Raw genomic sequence first — 20,450 nt, forward strand, 5'->3', positions numbered from 1 at the left:
GACAGCAGCTCTCCAGAAACAAAGGCAAAGGTATCTCCCATCACCTGCTCTCTGAGCCTTTGAGCAGATGGTTCCAAGGGTTGAACATGGGACTGAGAATGAAAGGAACGGGGTTAACAATTGTGTCTAGACTGCAAAATGTTGGAGGGTATGCTCTTCTTGGAGACAAATGCCCTATTGCAGGGATGGGGAAGCTGTGACCCTGCAGATGTGCTCTTCAGTCCCAGCCAAAAGAGCCAATGACCAGGAATTATGGGAGCTGCAGTGTAGTAACATCTGGAGGGCCGCCATCTCCCCATCCTTGCTTTGTCACATACTATCACTTTTAAGGGGTGGAAGAAAATAAACTGACCCCACTCCTGCACCACAAACACACACACACAGAGAGAGAGGGGGGGGGAGAGGTCTTTCCTCATGCACCCAGGTTCATTCTGCTTCCATTTAATCTGAACAATTTGTGTTTGGACATCAGTAATGCAATTGTGCCATTGCTTCCAAGACATTGCCCCCCCTCGCTTTCATTGGTGTCTTACCTTGGCTCAAGACAGAATGCATAAGGGTCCCCTCAGGGCGCTGTCTGGACCAGACATAATTCTGCATAGCTTCAGTGTGGTTGCTATATTTTTGCCTTTCTATCCACCCAAGACTCCCATGAGGAGGAAATGAACTCCAAGTGACTCAGTGTTTCTCAAACTCATCTATGATTCAGGAGCTGGGGGAACATATTTTTAGCTTCTCCCTCTCTTTTAGATCCACTCCACCGGGTGCAAACATTTAATTATAATATCCAAATGTGTGTGTGTGTGTCAGTATACTGGAGAGCACAGGTGTCTGCCTGAAGACCCTTACAGCTCCAAGCCTTACCAAAAGAGATGGACAAAGAGAGAGTGGGCTGCAGCTGTTCCATCTGCTTCCTTTGTAATTACTCCTGATGAGTTGTGGTTTGGCATCCCGTGGGTGACTGACCTGGCAAAGAAGCCTGCCAGATGCGCTTGCTCTTTGGCATTCGTTACTGAGTCCCTTACTGAATGGCAAAGTGGCCTGTTCACAGAGGAAATAGATCAGTTAAGCATCGTAGGAGGACATGGAATTTCACATCATGCCTGGCTCCAGGAAGTAGCACGATACAGTAGACGCCAGGGCTTTGAAGCTACCAGGGATCTACAGAGGAGGTCAGCTGGATCTAGACCAGCTTTTCTCAACCTGTGGGTCCCCAGTTGTTGTTGAACTACAACTCCCATCACCTGTAGCTAGCAAGGCTAGAGCTCAGAGATGATGGGAGTTGTAGTCCAACAACATCTGGGGACCCACAGGTTGAGGGCTGTTGATCTAGACAGAAACAAAAGTATTTGGCAGGGGTCAGCAATGTGCTGGCTGTTGGTCTCCAATGATGTCTCCAAAATGTAGATATTTCTTCAAAAAATCACAGTGCACAAGAATACTGTTTGCTGTTCCCACTCAGTTCCTGTTTGCACTGGCTCATCTTACCAGCATGTTAGAAAAGCTTGCTGGATGAGGCCAAAGGCCCATCTATTGCAGCAGCCTGTTCACACATACAGCCTTTTTAAACCTAAAGAAAAATAGAGGGATGCAAACCCTCAATTCTTTCTCAAACCTAAAGATGTACAGTGGTACCTCGGTTTAAGAACAGCCCTATTTACGAACTATTCGGTATAAGAACTCCGCAAAACCGGAAGTAGTGTTCCATTTAGTGAACTTTACCTTGGTCTACAAATGGAAGTTAAATGGTGGAAGGGCACCGGCGGCGGGAGGCCTCATGAGAGAACGTGCGCCTTGGTTTAAGAATGGTTTCAGTTTAAGAACAGACTTCTGGAATGGATTAAGTTTGTAAACTGAGGTACACCCTTTCTTATCTGCAGTTTTCCAAACTTAAATACAACAGGATGGCAAACAGAGCCTTTTTAAACCTCTCCTACATTGAACGTGCTCACATTTCACTGGATGTCAGGACTGGACACCCACTTTCCCCATCTGTTCTGAACAGAGGAGATGGAAAGAGCTTCTCTCTGTGAGTGAGTGCTGTGGTGGCAGATGTGGGTGACTTTTCCCCCATGGATGTACCTGCTGAAATGCCTACACCATTTTGTGCTTCTATCTCTTTTTTCAGCTCTTAGGGCAAATCCACACTATAGATTTAAGGCATATTCAATGCATGTTTTAAAGCACATGGCCTCCCCCAAAGAAACCTGGGAGATGTAGTTTCACCCTCACAGAGCCACAATTCCGAGCACCCTTAACAAACTACAGTTCCCAGGATTCTTCAGGGGAAGCCGTGTGCTCTAAATGTGCACTGAATGTGCTTTAAATGTGTGGCGTGGTCCCACTCATATTTTGGAGAAAGATTTTGGCATATGGCTTGGCTTGCTTGCACTAGTCATTTGTCGGGTGGGGAACTCCTCTGTGCACTCTGTTTGCATGCCATGTCTTCTCTTTGCTTTTTAATATGTCCCACTAATAGTTTCTTTCTCAGAAACTCTCAAGATCCCAAAGCCAGCCCTGTTATCGGTGGTGAATACAGCAGAATCTCAGCACTACGGACCTCAGAGATACAGCCCTAGGATGAGTCATAACTCAGTGGCAGAGTACATGTTCTGCATGCAGAAAATCACAGGCTGAATCCAAGCATAGCTGTCAACCTTTCCCTTTTCTTGCGAGGAATCCTATTCGGAATAAGGGAATTTCCCTTTAAAAAAAGGGAAACGTTGACAGCTATGAATCCAAGTTATCTGTAGCTAAAAGCAGCTGGTGAAAGAGTCAAAATCAACATTACGGGGCTAGTCAGACCAACGATTTTATACATTATAAAGCAGCTTCACAAATAAAAAGGTTTGCTGAGTTACTCCACCATAGCACAAATGGGATGCCGTTAACATATGTTTTGTGGTATATGATGAACTTTTCAATATAAGTTGCTGCTCCTACTGAAAGATAAGTTTAGAACAGCAGAATCTCTTGTTCAGGTACTTAGTAGCGTGTACTAAGATTAATAGAAATCCTATGGATTACATAGTGATCCTGGTTTTCTTCTGTGGTGTCGTGATTTGATATTTTTAATTGGTTCTGTAACAATTGTAAAATTGAATGACCGTGCAAGGTTTGTTTCCTTGACATACAACTAAATTTGTATAATGGGAAGTAGCCATATCAGATTAAGTGGGTGATTATGATGATGACACATAGAACCATAGAGTCATGGAATTGTAGAGTTGGAAGGGACCACAGGGGTCATCTAGTCCAACACCCTGCAATGCAGGAATATTTTTGTCCGATATTGGGCTCGAACCCACGACCTTGAGAGCCTCATGCTCTACCAACTGAACTATCCATGCAAATTACTAACCTAGTATTTGATGCCTGTCACCAGACTAAGCTGGGGCACGGGTGGCGCTGTGGGTTAAACCACAGAGCCTAGGACTTGCTGATCAGAAGGTCGGCAGTTTGAATCCCTGCGATGGGCTGAGCTCCCGTTGCTCAATCCCTGCTCCTGCCAACCTAGCAGTTCGAAAGCACGTCAAAGTGCAAGTAGATAAATAGGAACCACTCCAGCGAGAAGGTAAATGGCGTTTCCGTGCGCTGCTTTGGTTCGCCAGAAGCGGCTTAGTCCTGCTGGCCACATGACCCGGAAGCTGTACGCCGGCTCCCTCGGCCAGTAAAGTGAGATGAGCACCGCAACCCCAGAGTCGGCCACAACTGGACCTAATGGTCAGGGGTCCCTTTACCTTTATTCTTCTGATTGTGTTTGTTTTAACTGATTTCAGTAGTTTATTTTTGTCCTTTGTCACTCACCTTGGGACCTTATGATGAATAAATAATGCCACTCCTAAAGCGGCTTATAGTAATCAGGTGTAAAATCTAAAAAGACACGACACACAAGGAAAAGGGGATGGGGAGGGAAGAGAAAACAAGAAAACTCAAGCACCAGTTCTCAAATTTACAAAGGTCCTATAAGAATGGCTGAGGAGAAGAGAAGACAAAAAGAGCTGGCATCTCAGCAGAGCCAATGGAGTGGCCCTGCTTCCCATCTTTCCCTGTGCTGCAACAGTCTGGTGATGACTGATAGCAAAGCAAAGGTCACATAGTGTCTCTGGGATTTCCCCCAGGACCCTCAGACTTCCTCAGGACCATTGGTGTTCACCCCACCTTGATTCCTTCTAAAACCAGCCCTACCCATTTTTCTCAATTCCCTTCCTATTGAAAACTACAGCCATTAATAGTCCCAGGAGCTGGAGTCACCCATTGACGTTTTTTTTAAAAAAGCCCAGATCCTAAGAGATGCTCCTGTATTTAATGTATTATCCCTGTTCAAGCTTTTAAGTGCAAGTGGCTTTTGTGAAATGCTGATAAGATTAACTCTGCTCAGGATAATTTATGGCAAAACCCCCTGGCATTGATTTCTCTTTTCTCTCTCACCCTCCCCACCCCAACCTTGCAGTTTTTGCTCAGCGTAGCTTCCCACACAGATGTGTGCAGCGTGATCTTACTAACAGTCATATGACTGTGACTCACCTACTCCTCCGAATCTTTGGCTTTATCAAGCATGGCGAAGCACAGCCCTGCCAGTTTGCAAGACTTCTGCTCTTAACAGAAAACAGAGCACGCATATAAATACACCGTTGCCTCCCTTTCATAGCATAGATCGCACATGTTCTTCAATGGATAAATGATCTCAAGGGGAATTTTTCAAATATTTGATTCGAAAAGCCTCTTCATAAATTACACCCCCCCCCCAAATCTACATCTTAGACTTGGGAGCTAATTGCAATATTATATGAAATGCATTGCAACTTCTTTGTTTTTACTTTATATATGATGCCATATTAGGGATGGGAACATTGATTGTGTTTGCATCTAAAGGCGACTCCATCCATATGGAAACTGAAACACAGCCATCCTTCAGAATTCAAGCCTATCCAGATTTTGCAGTACAGTTCTCCCAACTGACCTTTTTTAAAAAACAAACAAACAGAAATGCATATACATTAGGGGAAAGTGTGCATAAGAATGAATATATTAGAAAATAACAACATACAAAAATGCATTAGATTAGGGAAAATTGCTTACAGAAATGTATGCATTAGTCAACGTTAGGAATGGTGAGGTCTAATTCTGGTTCTCCCACTTTCTCATTTTACGAACCATAAATTCAGTTTTCCACGTTTCTGCAGCAATTATCCATAGATAAATAAATAAATATAATTCTCAAGAACATGCATCACAATTTTAGTGGGAATTTCTCCTAGCACGCACATTTTTGTATGCAGTTTTGACTAATGTACACATTTTTGCAAGCAATTTCCCTTAATACAACACATTTTTGTATGTTATTTTCACCAATAAATTCATTTTTATGCACACTTTCTTCTAATACATGCACTTCTGACGGTCAGGAAAAATGAAAAAACATTTGTATTTACCTGGGCGTTTGATGGCTGGAATACACTGTTCTTGGCAACCCTGAAATCACTGGATAAGGTTATGTTTTCAACTGCAACTGTTTTTAGAATGTTTTAATTGCTTTTAGAATGCTTTTTTATTGTCTTGTTTTGAATGTGTTTGCTACTCTAGGCTCCTTCAGGTGGAAGGGCTGGGTATAAATTCCATAAATAATAAGAAATGGGGAGATTTTGGAATGAGTTATGTATTTCTGTGCTATCATTTTAAATTAAGGAGTATATCTTTTGAACGTTTTCTGATTGAAACTTCTTTCTCTTTATTTTTCTAGATAATTTTTAAACAGCTGTGATTTCTCTCTCTCTCAATATTTACTCTAGTATATGGGCTGTATTGAAGTGTTGCAGTCAATGAGATCTCTGGATTTTGGCACTCGGACACAAGTTACCAGGTAAGTGGTTGAAGTTTGAAAATAGCAGCTTACTAAATAGTGAATCCTTTATTTTGCAGGTAGAAGTGATTGCTTTTCAATGACTTTTTAACATAGTCCTTTTTGTTCTGTTTGAGGCTACAATATCAGCTCATAGGACCGGCCCTCCCATGAGACGAGGTGAAGCAGTCACCTCAGGTAGCAGATCTGGCATCTGAGAAGCACACCGCACACCACCCGATTTTCTTTAGCCTCCTATTCCCCTGCTGGCTTCCTGGGCTGTCCTGGCAGCTCACAAAGTGTAAAAAAAGTGTAAAAAATGCAGCCACACGTAAATATTATCACGTGGGAACTTTCACATTCTTATTTCTACTGTAATTTTCAAGAGGGTAAGAGAAGCAATAATCCTTTTTGGAAAAGCGGGAGAACTGGCTTTTAGAAAATCATTACTACAGTCAATGAAATGAAAGAGAAAGGGGGCCTTTTTGTTGGTGGCTCCTGGCTCTAGAATCTCTCCCTAGGGAGGCCTGCCTGGCACCCAGGTTAAGATTTTTCTGTTTTCAAGATCTAATTTTAAGTCCCTGTGGTACAGTTGATAGTTGTAATATATGAACGTATCTGATAGCTGTTTTTGTTATGCACTGTATGCACTATTTTATTGTGCCTGTTTTGTATTTAGGTCTTTATGTTGGTCATCTCGAGATTATTGTGGTTGTATCTGTGGGTTAAAGCCTCAGCACCTAGGGCTTGCCGATCGAAAGGTCGGCGGTTCGAATCCCCGCAGTGGGGTGCGCTCCCGTTGTTCGGTCCCAGCGCCTGCCAACCTAGCAGTTCAAAAGCACCCTCGGGTGCAAGTAGATAAATAGGGACCGCTTTCTAGCGGGAAGGTAAACGGCGTTTCCGTGTGCAGCTCTGGCTCACCAGAGCAGCGATGTCACGCTGGCCACGTGACCCGGAAGTGTCTTCGGACAGCGCTGGCCCCTGGCCTCTTGAGTGAGATGGGCGCACAACCCCAGAGTCTGGCAAGACTGGCCCGTACGGGCAGGGGTACCTTTACCTTTACCTTTATCAGAGCATGCTTTTATTTTCTTCTTATTTGCATTACACCTAGAGAAGATATTTTATGAGATTTCTCATAAGTATATATAAAACACCCTGCTTTCCCTTAAGCTCTCTGTGACACCATTGTGAGTCTCCCTCTTGGGACTAATATCAACTTGGCTGGTGGGGGGTGTGTGTGGAAAACTTTCATGCGGTCTGTGGGGGAAAAGAGTTTAATCAGCTATTTACATTTTAAAATAAAATAAATTGCACCCTTAATTGCTTCCATGCACTTAACATCACAACTAGCTTGGCTCTTAAAGGGAGGAAGAGAATCAGTGGTAACCACAATTAATAGCTGGCTGGTATGCCGATCCAAGGGACGCGGGTGGCGCTGTGGGTTAAACCACAGAGCCCAGGACTTGCCGATCAGAAGGTCGGCGGTTTGAATCCCCGCGACGGGGTGAGCTCCTGTTGCTCGGTCCCTGCAATGCCAGGTCAATGATGAATAAAACCACTGCCATCCACGACCTGATTGTGGATGGAGGATTTGACCTGGCATGTGTGACAGAGACCTGGTTGGATGAAGCAGATGGGCCTGTCCTTGCCGCTGCTTGCCCACCAGGTTTCTCTTACGCACAGCAACCCAGGTCATGTGGGCGGGGAGGGGGGGTTGCAGTGATTTTTAGGAAGTCATTAGTCTGCACCAGGCGTCCTATTGGGAAGACCCAGTTTTCTGAGTGCATGTTCTGGAAGTTGGGCAATAGGGGCAGTACAGGATTCCTACTGGTGTACCGACCTCCCCGCTGCACCAAGGATTCCCTGCCCGAGCTGCTTCAGGTCGTGGCGGATATGCTCCTGGAGACACCTAGCTTGGTTGTCCTGGGGGATTTTAACATCCATGCCGACACGACCTTACAAGGGGCCGCTCAGGACTTCGTGGAAAGCATGGCCTCCATGGGGCTGTCCCTGAATAAGTCTGGCCCAACTCATAGCCACGGACATGCCTTAGACTTGGTGTTTACCTCTACGGATGTTGGTGATCTGACATTAACTAAAAGCGAAACAAAAGAAGTGCCATGGTCAGATCATTTCCTGGTGCAACTGGACTTCTCCGCAACCCTTCCCCTCCGCAGGGAGGTGGGACCGATTCAGATGGTCCGCCCCCGCCACTGGATCCAATTGGCTTCCAGAGAGTGGTAGGGGATGCTCTATCCCAAGTTGATGGCCTTTCAGCTGATTCCCTGGTGGCACGCTGGAATGCGGAGTTAACCAGGGCTATTGACTGTCTGGCTCCGAAGCGCCCTCTCCGATTGCATGGAGCCCGGACAGCCCCGTGGTTTTCCCTGGAGCTGAGGGCGATGAAACAATCGTTGAGACGGCTAGAGCGCCGGTGGCGGAAAACTCATTCTGAATCAGACCGGACACAGGTTAGAGCTCAACGTCGAGCCTACCAAGTGGCAATGGCGACGGCGAAGAGGGCCTTCTTCGCCGCCTCCATTGCATCTGCAGAAAACAGCAGCAGGAGACTTTTTCAGGTGGTTCGCAGTTTATCGGAACCACCTGTACCACCGGGGCCTGGTAGGGACCCCAAGATCTCCTGCAATGCTTTTGCAAAGTTTTTTGCAGATAAAATCGCTCAGATTCAGAAGGAGGTAGACTCCACCGTGGAAGCAGGTCCAGGGCGGGAGAGTGCTAGAGTTCTGTCTGGTCCTGTTATATGGGATCAATTCCAATCTGTTACCTCCGAGGATGTGGACAGGCTGCTTGGACGAGTGAAACCGACCACCTGTCTCCTTGATCCTTGCCCATCCTGGCTGATAAAAGCGAGCCGGGAAGGGCTGGGCGATGGGCTTTGCGGGGTGGTGAATGCTTCCCTCTGTGAGGGAGCCTTCCCAGACCCGCTGAAAGAGGCGGTCATTAAACCGCTTCTTAAAAAAACATCTTTAGACCCGGCCAATTTGGCCAACTATCGCCCAGTCTCAAATCTGCCATTCTTGGGCAAGGTGATTGAGCGGGTGGTTGCTGAACAACTCCAAGCACGCCTGGAGGAAACGGACCATTTGGATCCCTTCCAATCGGGATTCAGGCCTCACCATGGGACTGAAACTGCCTTGGTCGCGCTGGTTGATGATCTCCGGCGGGCTAGGGACAAAGGTGAGAGCTGTTTCCTAGTTCTGCTGGATCTCTCAGCGGCCTTTGACACCATCGACCATAACATCCTTCTGGACCGTCTAGAGGGGCTGGGAGCTGGGGGCACTGTCATACAGTGGTTCCGCTCCTTCCTCCTGGGCCGTGTCCAGAAAGTGGTGGTGGGGGGTGAGTGTTCAGACCCCTGGGCTCTCACTTGTGGGGTGCCTCAGGGTTCTGTCCTCTCCCCCATGCTTTTTAATATCTATATGAAGCCGCTGGGAGAGATCATCAGGGGGTTTGGACTGGGTGTCCATCAGTATGCAGATGACACCCAGCTCTACCTCTCCTTTAAATCAGAACCAGTGAAGGCGGTGAAGGTCCTGTGTGAGTGCCTGGAGGCGGTTGGAGGTTGGATGGCGGCTAACAGATTGAGGTTGAATCCTGACAAGACAGAAGTACTGTTTTTGGGGGACAGGAGGCGGGCAGGTGTGGAGGATTCCCTGGTTCTGAATGGGGTAACTGTGCCCCTGAAGGACCAGGTGCACAGCCTGGGAGTCATTTTGGACTCACAGCTGTCCATGGAGGCGCAGGTTAACTCTGTGTCCAGGGCAGCTGTCTACCAGCTCCACCTGGTACGCAGGCTAAGACCCTACCTCCCCGCGGACTGTCTCGCCAGAGTGGTGCATGCTCTAGTTATCTCACGCTTGGACTACTGCAACGCGCTCTACGTGGGGCTACCTTTGAAGGTGACCCGGAAACTGCAATTAATCCAGAATGCGGCAGCTAGACTGGTGACTGGGAGTGGCCGCCGGGAACACATAACACCGGTCCTGAGAGATCTGCACTGGCTCCCAGTACGTTTCCGAGCACGATTCAAAGTGTTGGTGCTGACCTTTAAAGCCCTAAACGGCCTCGGTCCTGTATACCTGAAGGAGCGTCTCCACCTCTATCGTTCAGCCCGGACACTGAGATCCAGCGCCGAGGGCCTTCTGGCGGTTCCCTCATTGCGAGAAGTGAGGCTACAGGGAACCAGACAGAGGGCCTTCTCGGTAGTGGCGCCCGCCCTGTGGAACGCCCTCCCATCAGATGTCAAAGAGATAAAGAATTACCTGACATTCAGAAGACATCTTAAGGCAGCCCTGTTCAGGGAAGTTTTTAATATGTGATGCTGTACTGTTTTTAACACTGATTGGGAGCCGTCCAGAGTTGCTGGGGAAACTCAGCCAGATGGGCGGGGTATAAATAATAAATTATTATTATTATTATTATTATTATTATTATTATTATTAAAGATCTCATTTAAAAACTTCTGTTGTACAGATTTCTGATATCCTTAGCCATATTCAGTACAGGCTACATATGGTTCTGCTTCATGCCATGCCAAGGAAGATTGTACCAAAATTCTATTTTTTCCTCTCAGACAATTCAACATGAACTTTATGCCATATGTACATCCAATGGATTCCAAACTGGATTCCAATCCTTGTGACATTGGGCTGATCAGCTCCCCAGAGGTTGTGAATGATGATTTCCGAACTCAAAAACCTAACCTTATAATAATGCAAACACCTCTTTTTCCATTGAGACACAGTTTGGGAACATACATCCTATTGCATATCATAGAAGAACATTCAGAACTGATCAGAAAGAAAATGAGAGTTTTCAACTCTAGATCAGAGATTCTAATCTATCCCACTATATGGGTAGTAAAATCTCACAAATATTGTCTCCTTCAACGAACTCATCTAATGCTTCCCCATACTTAAAACTGCATAGGCATGTATTAGATTAATGTTAATAACATTCCATATTTTATTTAGCAGAAGGGGCTTGTTTCTGGAGCTAATTTCAGGCTGCTAATAGTTAGCAAGTATCAGGAAATAAAGCAGCACCTCTATTTGCGTGGCGATACCCGCCCCCCCACAGATGGAATAAATAAAGACACCGGACACCAGAATTTAGGTTAATGGGCGAAAAATGGCCACAACTTTATTGATTACAGGTAAGAGTGGTATTGGCCTTAGGCATTGGCCCTAACAGACTATCCGGTCTAACCGGGAAGGGTTAAGCACCAACAGGGGGAGCCCCCGAGATGCACATCCCTAGGCGCTCCCCAAGGGGTTACTGCTCGGGGGCGCGCTTTAGGCCCTAGCCTCCGTAGGTTTCGGACAAGGCGATGCCCCCCGGAGTCCTTTAGTGAACTACCCATCAAGAATTGGGGGAGGTGATGGCGATCCTCCCCCCCGACCTCATTTGCATGACAATACCCTGGCCAATGCCTAACCGCCAATCCCAGGAATTGTGACGATTTGCTACGAGGTAGGCGACAAAAACCAAGTGGCTTCAAAATTCAGCCAATTAGCCAAATGGAAAAACTCCTACCAGGCCCCTTGCGGCGACCAGCCGAAGCCCATAGCAAACACCTAATGCACACCTAAAGGGCGGGTGGGTGGGAAAACGCGGCTGCTGCAGAGGAGGAAAAGGGGCGAGCCCGGGCTGACATAACCTTAAGTGCCCTCAGGTGGGCCCGCCCCCAGCGTCAGCCAATTGGCTGGCACTGCCGGAAATGAATATCAATGTGGATCCTTGAGTCCCGCGGGGCTAGCGCCAGCCCCGCGAGAATATGGGTGGGGCGTGAGCCCGCAACACCACCCCCTCCTTAGATCGGGAGTGGCTTTGTCGTCTTGATCCTAGGTTTTATGCATCTCCAGTATATAGCCTGGTAACTGGTTATACCACATGGTGTTTATGTGGCAGACAGAATGTGTAAAAGAATTCAGGCATGCCCAGAAATCTGATGAAACAGAAACTGCACCAAATGTTTGTGCTCTACTGCATATGTGATGCACAAAAACGTTCTTTTCCACAAAAAATGCAAGCAACTGATGGGGCAGGATGGGAGGAAAGCAAGTGGATCAGAAGAAAATGACTTGTTGTCAACATTAGACAACTATCCCAAGAATAGGAATTGAGAGAATCTGTCCGTTTCAGTTTCTCAGTTTTTCATCTTTCCCAATCTTAAATTCAATTCTCATTTCCACATTATTTTGCTTTCTTTTTTTATATAGAATTCCGCATGAAAATTCACCAACGTTTTAGTGCAAATTTCTCATAATATACTTACGTTTGTATGCAATTTTGCCTAATATGCACATTTATACAAAGCATATAGTGCACTAATATAGTACACTTTTGTATGTTATTTGCAGCAGTATATGCATTTTTATTTACACGTTACCCGAGTTACATGCATCTTTGTACACCTCACATGACTGGAGAACTGCATTGCTAAACTCAAAGGAGTGCAGATTTTGAAGGGCGGGTGTGTTTTGGTCCCCGTATTGTTTGGAATGTGTGTGTGAAGTCTGTCCACTTAAATGGGAAGTGAATGAAATTTCTCCCTCGTCCTTAACCAAGAGGGATCTGTTCAGGCATCTAGACATGTAGCTGATGAAGCTGAGTGTCCGCATTGTGATGTTCATATGAACCCCACTGAACAGATACTGAATGCCCCTTTTGATGTAGATGAGGATGTACATCTTCTTCCAAGACTTCTAGTTGTCGTAGATGCCCAGTTGCATGCAACTAGAACTGGCTTCAGAATCTGACATTTACAATGGGCACCAGGCCATTTGAATCACTGCCCTGTTTTCTTCTGTTTTTGCATGCATGGTCTGGAAAAAAAACAAGCAGTCTAGAAAATACGTTTGGCTGCCCTTTTGTCTCTCAAGTTGCCACGCAGAACATATTATTGTGTCATGGTCCCTGTTTATATCACTACTATTTATCAAAGTGATATTGGAAGGGAAATGACGTTCAGTGGTTGGTGTTGAATCCATTTCGTTTAATAGGCTAGCGAGCCTCAGGCTTCAGCTTAGAAAGCCGCGAAGAACCTGTAGCTAGATATTATTTCACTAATATATTGCCCACCACCAATCATACGAATGAATATCATAAAATGTCTCCATTGAGCAGGAAGCAATAAAGACAACCCATGGTTCCCTGAAGGCTATTTAAGCATGAACTACACTGTTCTGTATGTCATCTTGAGACGTCTATAACTTCCTCTGCAAACAGATTTTCTGCTTTACAGAAGCACAGATGTGGTATTCCTATGTTAAATCTAAGATTGGAATTAATTGCTCCTGTTTTTCACTTCCACATGTTGGAGGGGAATCTCATATGCTTTTCCTCTGAGAGCAGGCATGCTTTCCTAGATTCTGGTCAGGTAGGAGTGTGTCTTTCAAGATTCTAGTTTTTTCTTTGCTTCCCACCCCCAACCTTGGTGAAATTGATAGTGGCGTGAAGGATTCTGAGGCAACAGCTTCTTAATATTTTGACTTTTGTGCCACACAGCACAATTGTAGGAAATTGTCAGAGCAGAGACATCATTCAGAGATGGCAGAGGGCAAGCAGGTCTCTCTCTCTCCTATTTTTCAGACCACATGTCATTAACCTATATATCTGATCATTGTGAAGAATATAAAAAACACCACAAAAGCTCTGAAAACAGTTGCTTTAGAAAGTTCATCTTCAATACATCCAGGAGCAGACCTTTGGACCTTTCTGTGAATTTCTTCCCACCCTCATGCTGTAACCTAAAACATTGTGTCTGGGTGAAAACATACACACAAAATAATGAGTGAGCAGGATCAGGAAGAAAAAGAGAGAGAGGCAAGACTTTTTTAAAAAAGAATTGCAAACTGATAGGGAAGTTAAGATTAGAAAGATAAGAAACTGAAACTGACATCACCCATACCTAACTTAAACCATGCAATGGTGGCAAAGGATGCTATTTCACACCGAGGCCATAGCACAGCAGAGGAAGACCCCCATGCTTCCCGCAGGGCACTAAACCCTGCAGACTCAGCTGCCTTAAGTACACAGTTCGCTTGTGTCCAAACTTAGGTGCAGGGGCCGGCAGCCTGGCAGGAAAGGGAAGTGTCAAAACTTAGTAGCAGAGCATCTTCTTTGCATACAGGATAGTCCCAGGCTCAATACCCAGAATCTCCAGGTCTGGCTGGGAAACATTCTCTCTTGGAAATCCTGGAGGGCTGCAGCCAAGTCAGTGTAGATCTGGTTGGTGGGGTTGATGAGAGTTGTAGTTCAGCAATATCTGGAGGCCCAGAGGTTCCCAGCACCTGGTGTAAACAATACTTAAGCTAGAGGAACCAATGGTTTGATTCTGTAGGTAAAGGAAAAAGGTAAAGGGACCCCTGACCATTAGGTCCACTCATGGCCGACTCTGGGGTTGCGGTGCTCATCTCGCTTTATTGGCCGAGGGAGCCGGTGTACAGCTTCTGGGTCATGTGGCCAGCATGACTAAGCCGCTTCTGGCGAACCAGAGCAGCACATGGAAACGCCGTTTACCTTCCCACCAGATCAGTACCTATTTATTTACTTGCACTTTGACGTGCTTTCGAACTGCTAGGTTGGCAGGAGCAGGGACCGAGCAACGGGAGCTCACCCCGTTGCGGGGATTCAAACCGCTGACCTTCTGATCAGCAAGTCATAGGCTCTGTGGTTTAAGCTACGTTTTTGCAAGAGTTGCATCTGTTAGAAGGCCTGTGTCCAAGCTTATCCCTTACCACATGCTAGGAGATATTACATATACAGTGGTACCTCAGGTTAAGAACTTAATTTGTTCTGCAGGTCTGTTCTTAACCTGAAACTGTTCTTAACCTGAAGCACCACTTTAGCTAATGGGGCCTCTTGCTGCCGCTGCGCCCCGGAGTACGATTTCTGTTCTCATCCTGAAGCAAAGTTCTTAACCCGAGGTACTATTCCTGGGTTAGGAGAGTCTGTAACCTGAAGCGTATGTAACCTGAGGTACCACTGTATTTTGGTGTCTGGGATGCTGTATTAAGGAGGACGAGGTGGGGCAACACCTATTTTCACATTCCACTGCACTTGTGGATACATATCCAATATACACGGGGGTTCCTAGTCATGCCAGTGGAATATCTTGCTTCCAACCAAAGAATCTCCTTTGTCTGATAGAAGCGGGTGCCCAAGGACACATAGTGAAGGATGGTATCCCCAGCAAGAGAGAAACAATGGAAAGAAGAATCCAGTGGGAAGGGTGGGCTAGATTTCTTTTGCATTTCCAACATCAATAAAGAAGATGCAGAAATGGGTGGAAGACTGTGCCTAGTTATTAAAAGAGGCTTCTGCATTAAAGCCGAAGCAATGCTTTTGAAAATGAATTGTTACAAGCTTAAGTCATTAAAGCTCCCATTCAGCCTTAATGGATTGCTCATACTTGGGAGTCGGAAGCTTTTTGCTGTTGCAATTAACTTATGCATATCGTTAAGTTTGCAACAACAACAAAAATGGATTGTATACCCAACACTTAAATAAACATTTCACATTCGCTTTCTGCCATACAGTGGTAGAAGCAAGCTCTATCTCATTCTGGAAAGCAAAAAGAAGTGAAGGTAAACATTCGGTTGCCGCTTACACATTGGAACACTCCTAAATAATTTTAAAACTTCTTTGTGTCGTAGTATGTATTCTTACACACCACCCCAATCAGGGGTTCCAGGTGCTTACCCAGGGTTGTGCTTCTGTTGGGAAGATCAAGGCACAGCAGTGGCTAGCGTCTTTAAGAAGTATGGTTTATTAACATATTTACACGTAAAGGTAAAGTGACCCCTGACCATTAGGTCCAGTCGTGGCCGACTCTGGGGTTGCGGCGCTCATCTCGCTTTATTGGCTGAGGGAGCTGGCGTACAGCTTCCGGGTCATGTGGCCAGCATGACTAAGCCGCTTCTGGCGAACCAGAGCAGCGCACGGAAACGCCGTTTACCTTCCCGCCGGAGCGGTACCTATTTATCTACTTGCACTTTGACGTGCTTTCGAACTGCTAGGTTGGCAGGAGCTGGGATCGAGCAACGGGAGCTCACCCCGTCACGGGGATTCGTACCGCCGACCTTCTGATCGGCAAGTCCTAGGCTCTGTGGTTTAACCCACAGCGCCACCTGCGTCCCCCACGTTACACCTAGACGCTTGCAATTGGGGGGTATGGAGTATCCTGGAACAGGGCAAGGCTGGGTGCCTGGAATCCTGAGCAGAAGCATTGTAATGTATTATTGCAAGTCTCACTTGTATACAACTGCAAGTAAGAAGGACTGTCTACACACAACGTTGGAATCAAGAGAGTCAGTGTGTGCATAAACTCTACTTATATGTTAACCTGATCATCTTTTGGTTGAGGAGGGGGCCTGTCACTACAATGCCAATTCTCTTTCTTTCTGTTACATGTATATTTCATGCACATAGCTTGAACAGCTGCATAGGACTTAATGCACAGACTATCATTGCAACCTGTGACACTCCTACATTTTAATACCTGCTGTGGATACCCTAGGCCAGGCACAGGCAAACTTGGCCCTCCAAATATTTTGAGACTACAATTCCCATCATCCCTGACCACTGGTCCTGTTAGCTAGGCATGATGGGAGTTGTAGTCCCAAAACATCTGGAGGGCTGAGTTTGCCTATGCCTGCCCTAGGCCTAGTATAATATACACCAGTATTTTTTACAAGTGTCACAAAACCACATACAATTCAGTATGTGTCCATTGCAGTACAATTCTGTATTCCCGGAAGAGAGCACCATTGAGTTCAATGGGCTTTACTCCTGGGCCAATTTGTTTGGATTACATGCTTGGACATAGGGCGCTAATCCTTTCCGGCTAGTCTCAGGGGGAAGAGAATATCCAATCTATTCCTGTTTGGGACAGATCTTTGGGAACATAACACTTGTAAGCAACAACTCTTGGTTCTATGTTTCGTACTGTGTTGTTTTTGTAAAAGAATTTGGAAACCAAAATAAGATTTAAAAGTTAGCATGCACTTGATCTGGCTGTCCTCCTTTTATTAGTACACAGTTCATGATTTTTCTAAATCGTTTTGTTTGGTTTCTCTCATGTTCTGTCTTGCCGACAGTAGTTTTGGGACGGGATAACAAAGTTGGGATCTATACCTTGTTGGATAGCTACATTAAACCTTGAAAGCAGCTAGGCAAAAGCGCTAGAGTTAGAAGGCATCTGAAATTGTGGGGCTAACTGGATAAGGCTGATTTTATCTTGATGATTAGACTTTCTACTTTGTCAATACATACAATCCCTTTCTGTTCTGCGGGTGAAGGAAGGGCCTCAGATGCTTAAAATCGAATCTTCAACAGCATTCTTGTTCACTTACATCAGCCCACCTCCTTGCTCCCAGCCTCATTTGGAGAAACAATAAACAAAGTGGGCCAGTGTTCGTTGCAAGATTGCCTCTCCTCCTCAACAAAATTCTTTTTTTCTAGACAGTCTAGAAGACCGCAGGCTCCGGGGCTGGCAAGTTCCTTGACACCCAAAAGAGTTTTAGCATGAAATGGCTGGTTTCATGCAGTTTCAGGGCAATAAAAGTAACAAATTCCTCATATGCTGGATAAAATCGAATTGGTTTTGCGATTTCCACCTCTGTGGGTAATTGTCAGGCTCAGTCCAACACTATATAGACAATTTAAACAGATGGGGGAAGGCAAAACAGAACTGTGTCAAGGGCTCAAGGCTAATTCATAAATGCCTAAAAGAGGATCCCCCCCCCACCTGACCTAGAGACAACAGGGTGTGTGTCTGTGTGTGTACACACTCAAGGTTTCCCAAAGTAACCAACACATCAGCTTGTATGTACCGTATTTTTTGCTCTATAAGACTCACTTTTTCCCTCCTAAAAAGTAAAGGGAAATATGTGTGCGTCTTATGGAGCGAATGCAGGCTGTGCAGCTATCCCAGAAGCCAGAACAGCAAGAGGGATCGCTGCTTTCACTGCGCAGCAATCCCTCTTGTTCTGGCTTCTGAGATTCAGAATATATTTTTTCTTATTTTCCTCCTTCAAAAACTTGGTGCGTCTTATGGTCTGGTGCGTCTTATAGAGCGAAAAATACGGTATATATCTGCTTGTCTGTCTTTCTACCTACAGTATTGCAATTACAAAAAGAAAAAATACAAAACAGTTAGAGTTGCTCTTGGTAATTGCAATATTATTGTTCTTGCCAGTTGACACAAAATAGAGCAGTGGTAATAAAGACAAGCTGCGTTTCCTTAGCTGATCAATGGGATACATTGCTATATCTTAATAGAGAAGTGTAGAGAGGAATTTAGTGGCGGTTTCTCTTATTTTCTTTTTTAAAGGTGCTTTTCATGAAGGGTTTATCCACATGTAGTTTTTGCCCCTCTTTTTCCAGGCACAGGGTCTGGAACGCTTCAAAAGCTGTGTGTGAGCACTCTTCTTCTTACTTTATTTTTTGGTCCTGGAGCTTTCGCTGCGAAAACCAGCACTCTTTACAGCTGAAGGGCAACAAACCACAAGCCCTAAGTCCATATGTGTCAGTAAAGGAATTCCATTTCTCTAGGCAATCAGGAGTTTCACATCACCTGAGATCTTTGCACAAAGCTCTGCTCCACATTCTGCCATTTTCTGACATTAGGCCGGTAGGATGTGGACAGAGCCTTCTTGGTGGTGGTGGAACTTATGCGTTGGAACTGCATTCCCTAAGAGGTGGGTTTAGTTATTTGTTAGATTTCTCACTAAAAAGTCCCAGGGTGAGTTGCAACAATATTAAAATAGATGGTGAAAACTAACCTCTCCTATCAGGCTTTCTCTGAAGACAAAGCTACTGTTTTTATCCCTTGATGGCTGCTGCTTATTCATTTTTATAGTGATATCTTTGCCATTTTGATCACGTTGCTTGTGGGGACAGCTTTAGAGTTTGAGGTGGCCCCTGTGCAAAGTGCCTTCTGGTGGAAACCATCTATATCAGTGGCCCTTTTTTAGCTTACTTTGTGGAACTGCTGGATGACTGGGGCCAGGAGCTACCATTTTGATTTTCCACACTGCCCTCATGTAGGGTTGCCATACGTCCAGAATTTTCCGGACATATATGGAATACTGCAGCCGCCACAAGCAATGTCCAGCTGAAAATTGACAAAATGTCTGGGCAAATTTGGACATAGGCAGCCGATGTTGGGCAGTGTCGTTTTTGCCAATTTTCCTCAGAAATAGCTCAAAAACATCCAATTTCTTTGCGATTTTGCAACATCTTTGGATTTTCAATTTTTTGAAATATGGCAACCCTACCCTAATGTATGGCGCTGTGGGTTAAACCACAGAGCCTAGGACTTGCCGATCAGAAGGCGGTTTGAATCCCCGCGACGAGGTGAGCTCCTGTTGCTCGGTCCCTGCTCCTGCCAACCTAGCAGTTCGAAAGCATGTCAAAGTGCAAGTAGATAAATAGGTACCACTCCGGCGGGAAGGTAAACGGGGTTTACGTGTGCTGCTCTGGTTCACCAGTAGCAGCTTAGTCATGCTGGCCACGTGACCTGGAAGCTGTACACCGGCTCCCTTGGCCAATAAAGCGAGATGAGCGCTGCAACCCCAGAGTCGGCCACGACTGGACCCTAACAACGACTACCCTAACGTAGTACCACTTCATGGCATTGCGAACCCAGAAACGTTTTCAAAGGGGGCCACAGGGGCCCTGGCAGTACCCAAGGAACCCAGGTGCTGTTGGCAGGATAGCTTGATTGTACTTCTGTTGCCTTTTTTTTTATTTATTCTTTATACAACAACACCTTGGCAGCCAGGCATCCAAAAAGCAACATAAATGTTGACATAGCATCTTTAGTAGATACCTTCCTCATTGTTAGGTGGGCCTTTATGTTAAAAAGGAAATACTTTGGTATTATTGGTGCAGTGCTACAATTCACTACTTGATGACTGGTATACATGGCATTGTGATTGAATGAACTGCTCCCAGGAAGTTAAAGATGAGCAGAGGTTGTGTCTGTGCTGATTTTTTGGTTTTCTTTTAAGATCACGGGTGCCAAAGCAACTCAAATTCCATGCCAGGAAAAGCAGTACCCTGCAATCTATCTAAATTAAGCATGTTTGCATAAACCACAGAGCCTAGGACTTGCCGATCAGAAGGTCGGCAGTTCGAATCCCCGCGACGGGGTGAGCTCCCGTTGCTCAGTCCCTGCTCCTGCCAACCTAGCAGTTCGAAAGCACATCAAAGTGCAAGTAGATAAATAGGTACCGCTCTGGCGGGAAGGCAAATGGCATTTCCGTGTGCTGCTCTGGTTCACCAGAAGCGGCATACTCATGTTGGCCACGTGACCCGGAAGCTGTACGCCAGCTCCCTCAGCCAATAAAGCGAGATGAGCGCCGCAACCCCAGAGTCGGCCACGACTGGACCTAATGGGTCAGGGGTCCCTTTACCTTTATACAGTATTTTATATTTATTTTTGCATCACTTGGCTTCTGCTAGTTATAACTGCCTCGGTCCCCTGCAAACCTTATGTAGCCATCCCTCTGCTTTCTGAAATATCACTGTGCATAGCTTACATTTCTAACCCTGTAGTTCCTGAAGCCGTAAGAGCTAG

The 20,450-nt window shown here is 45.7% G+C and overlaps 1 protein-coding gene across 2 annotated transcripts in view; it reads left to right on the forward strand.

The window, feature by feature from the left end:
• The window catches only part of SHC4 (SHC adaptor protein 4), a 58,165-nt gene that overhangs the window by 11,303 nt on the left and 26,412 nt on the right, over positions 1–20,450 (forward strand). For both annotated transcript variants that reach the window (XM_081888558.1, XM_081888557.1), the window contains one exon: positions 5,793–5,863. In XM_081888558.1, the coding sequence (XP_081744684.1) occupies positions 5,793–5,863 (71 nt within the window). The remainder of the gene's footprint in view (positions 1–5,792; positions 5,864–20,450) is intronic.

The sequence above is a fragment of the Podarcis melisellensis genome (assembly GCF_964234715.1).
Source record: "Podarcis melisellensis genome assembly, chromosome: 14".
Lineage (NCBI taxonomy): Eukaryota > Metazoa > Chordata > Lepidosauria > Squamata > Lacertidae > Podarcis > Podarcis melisellensis.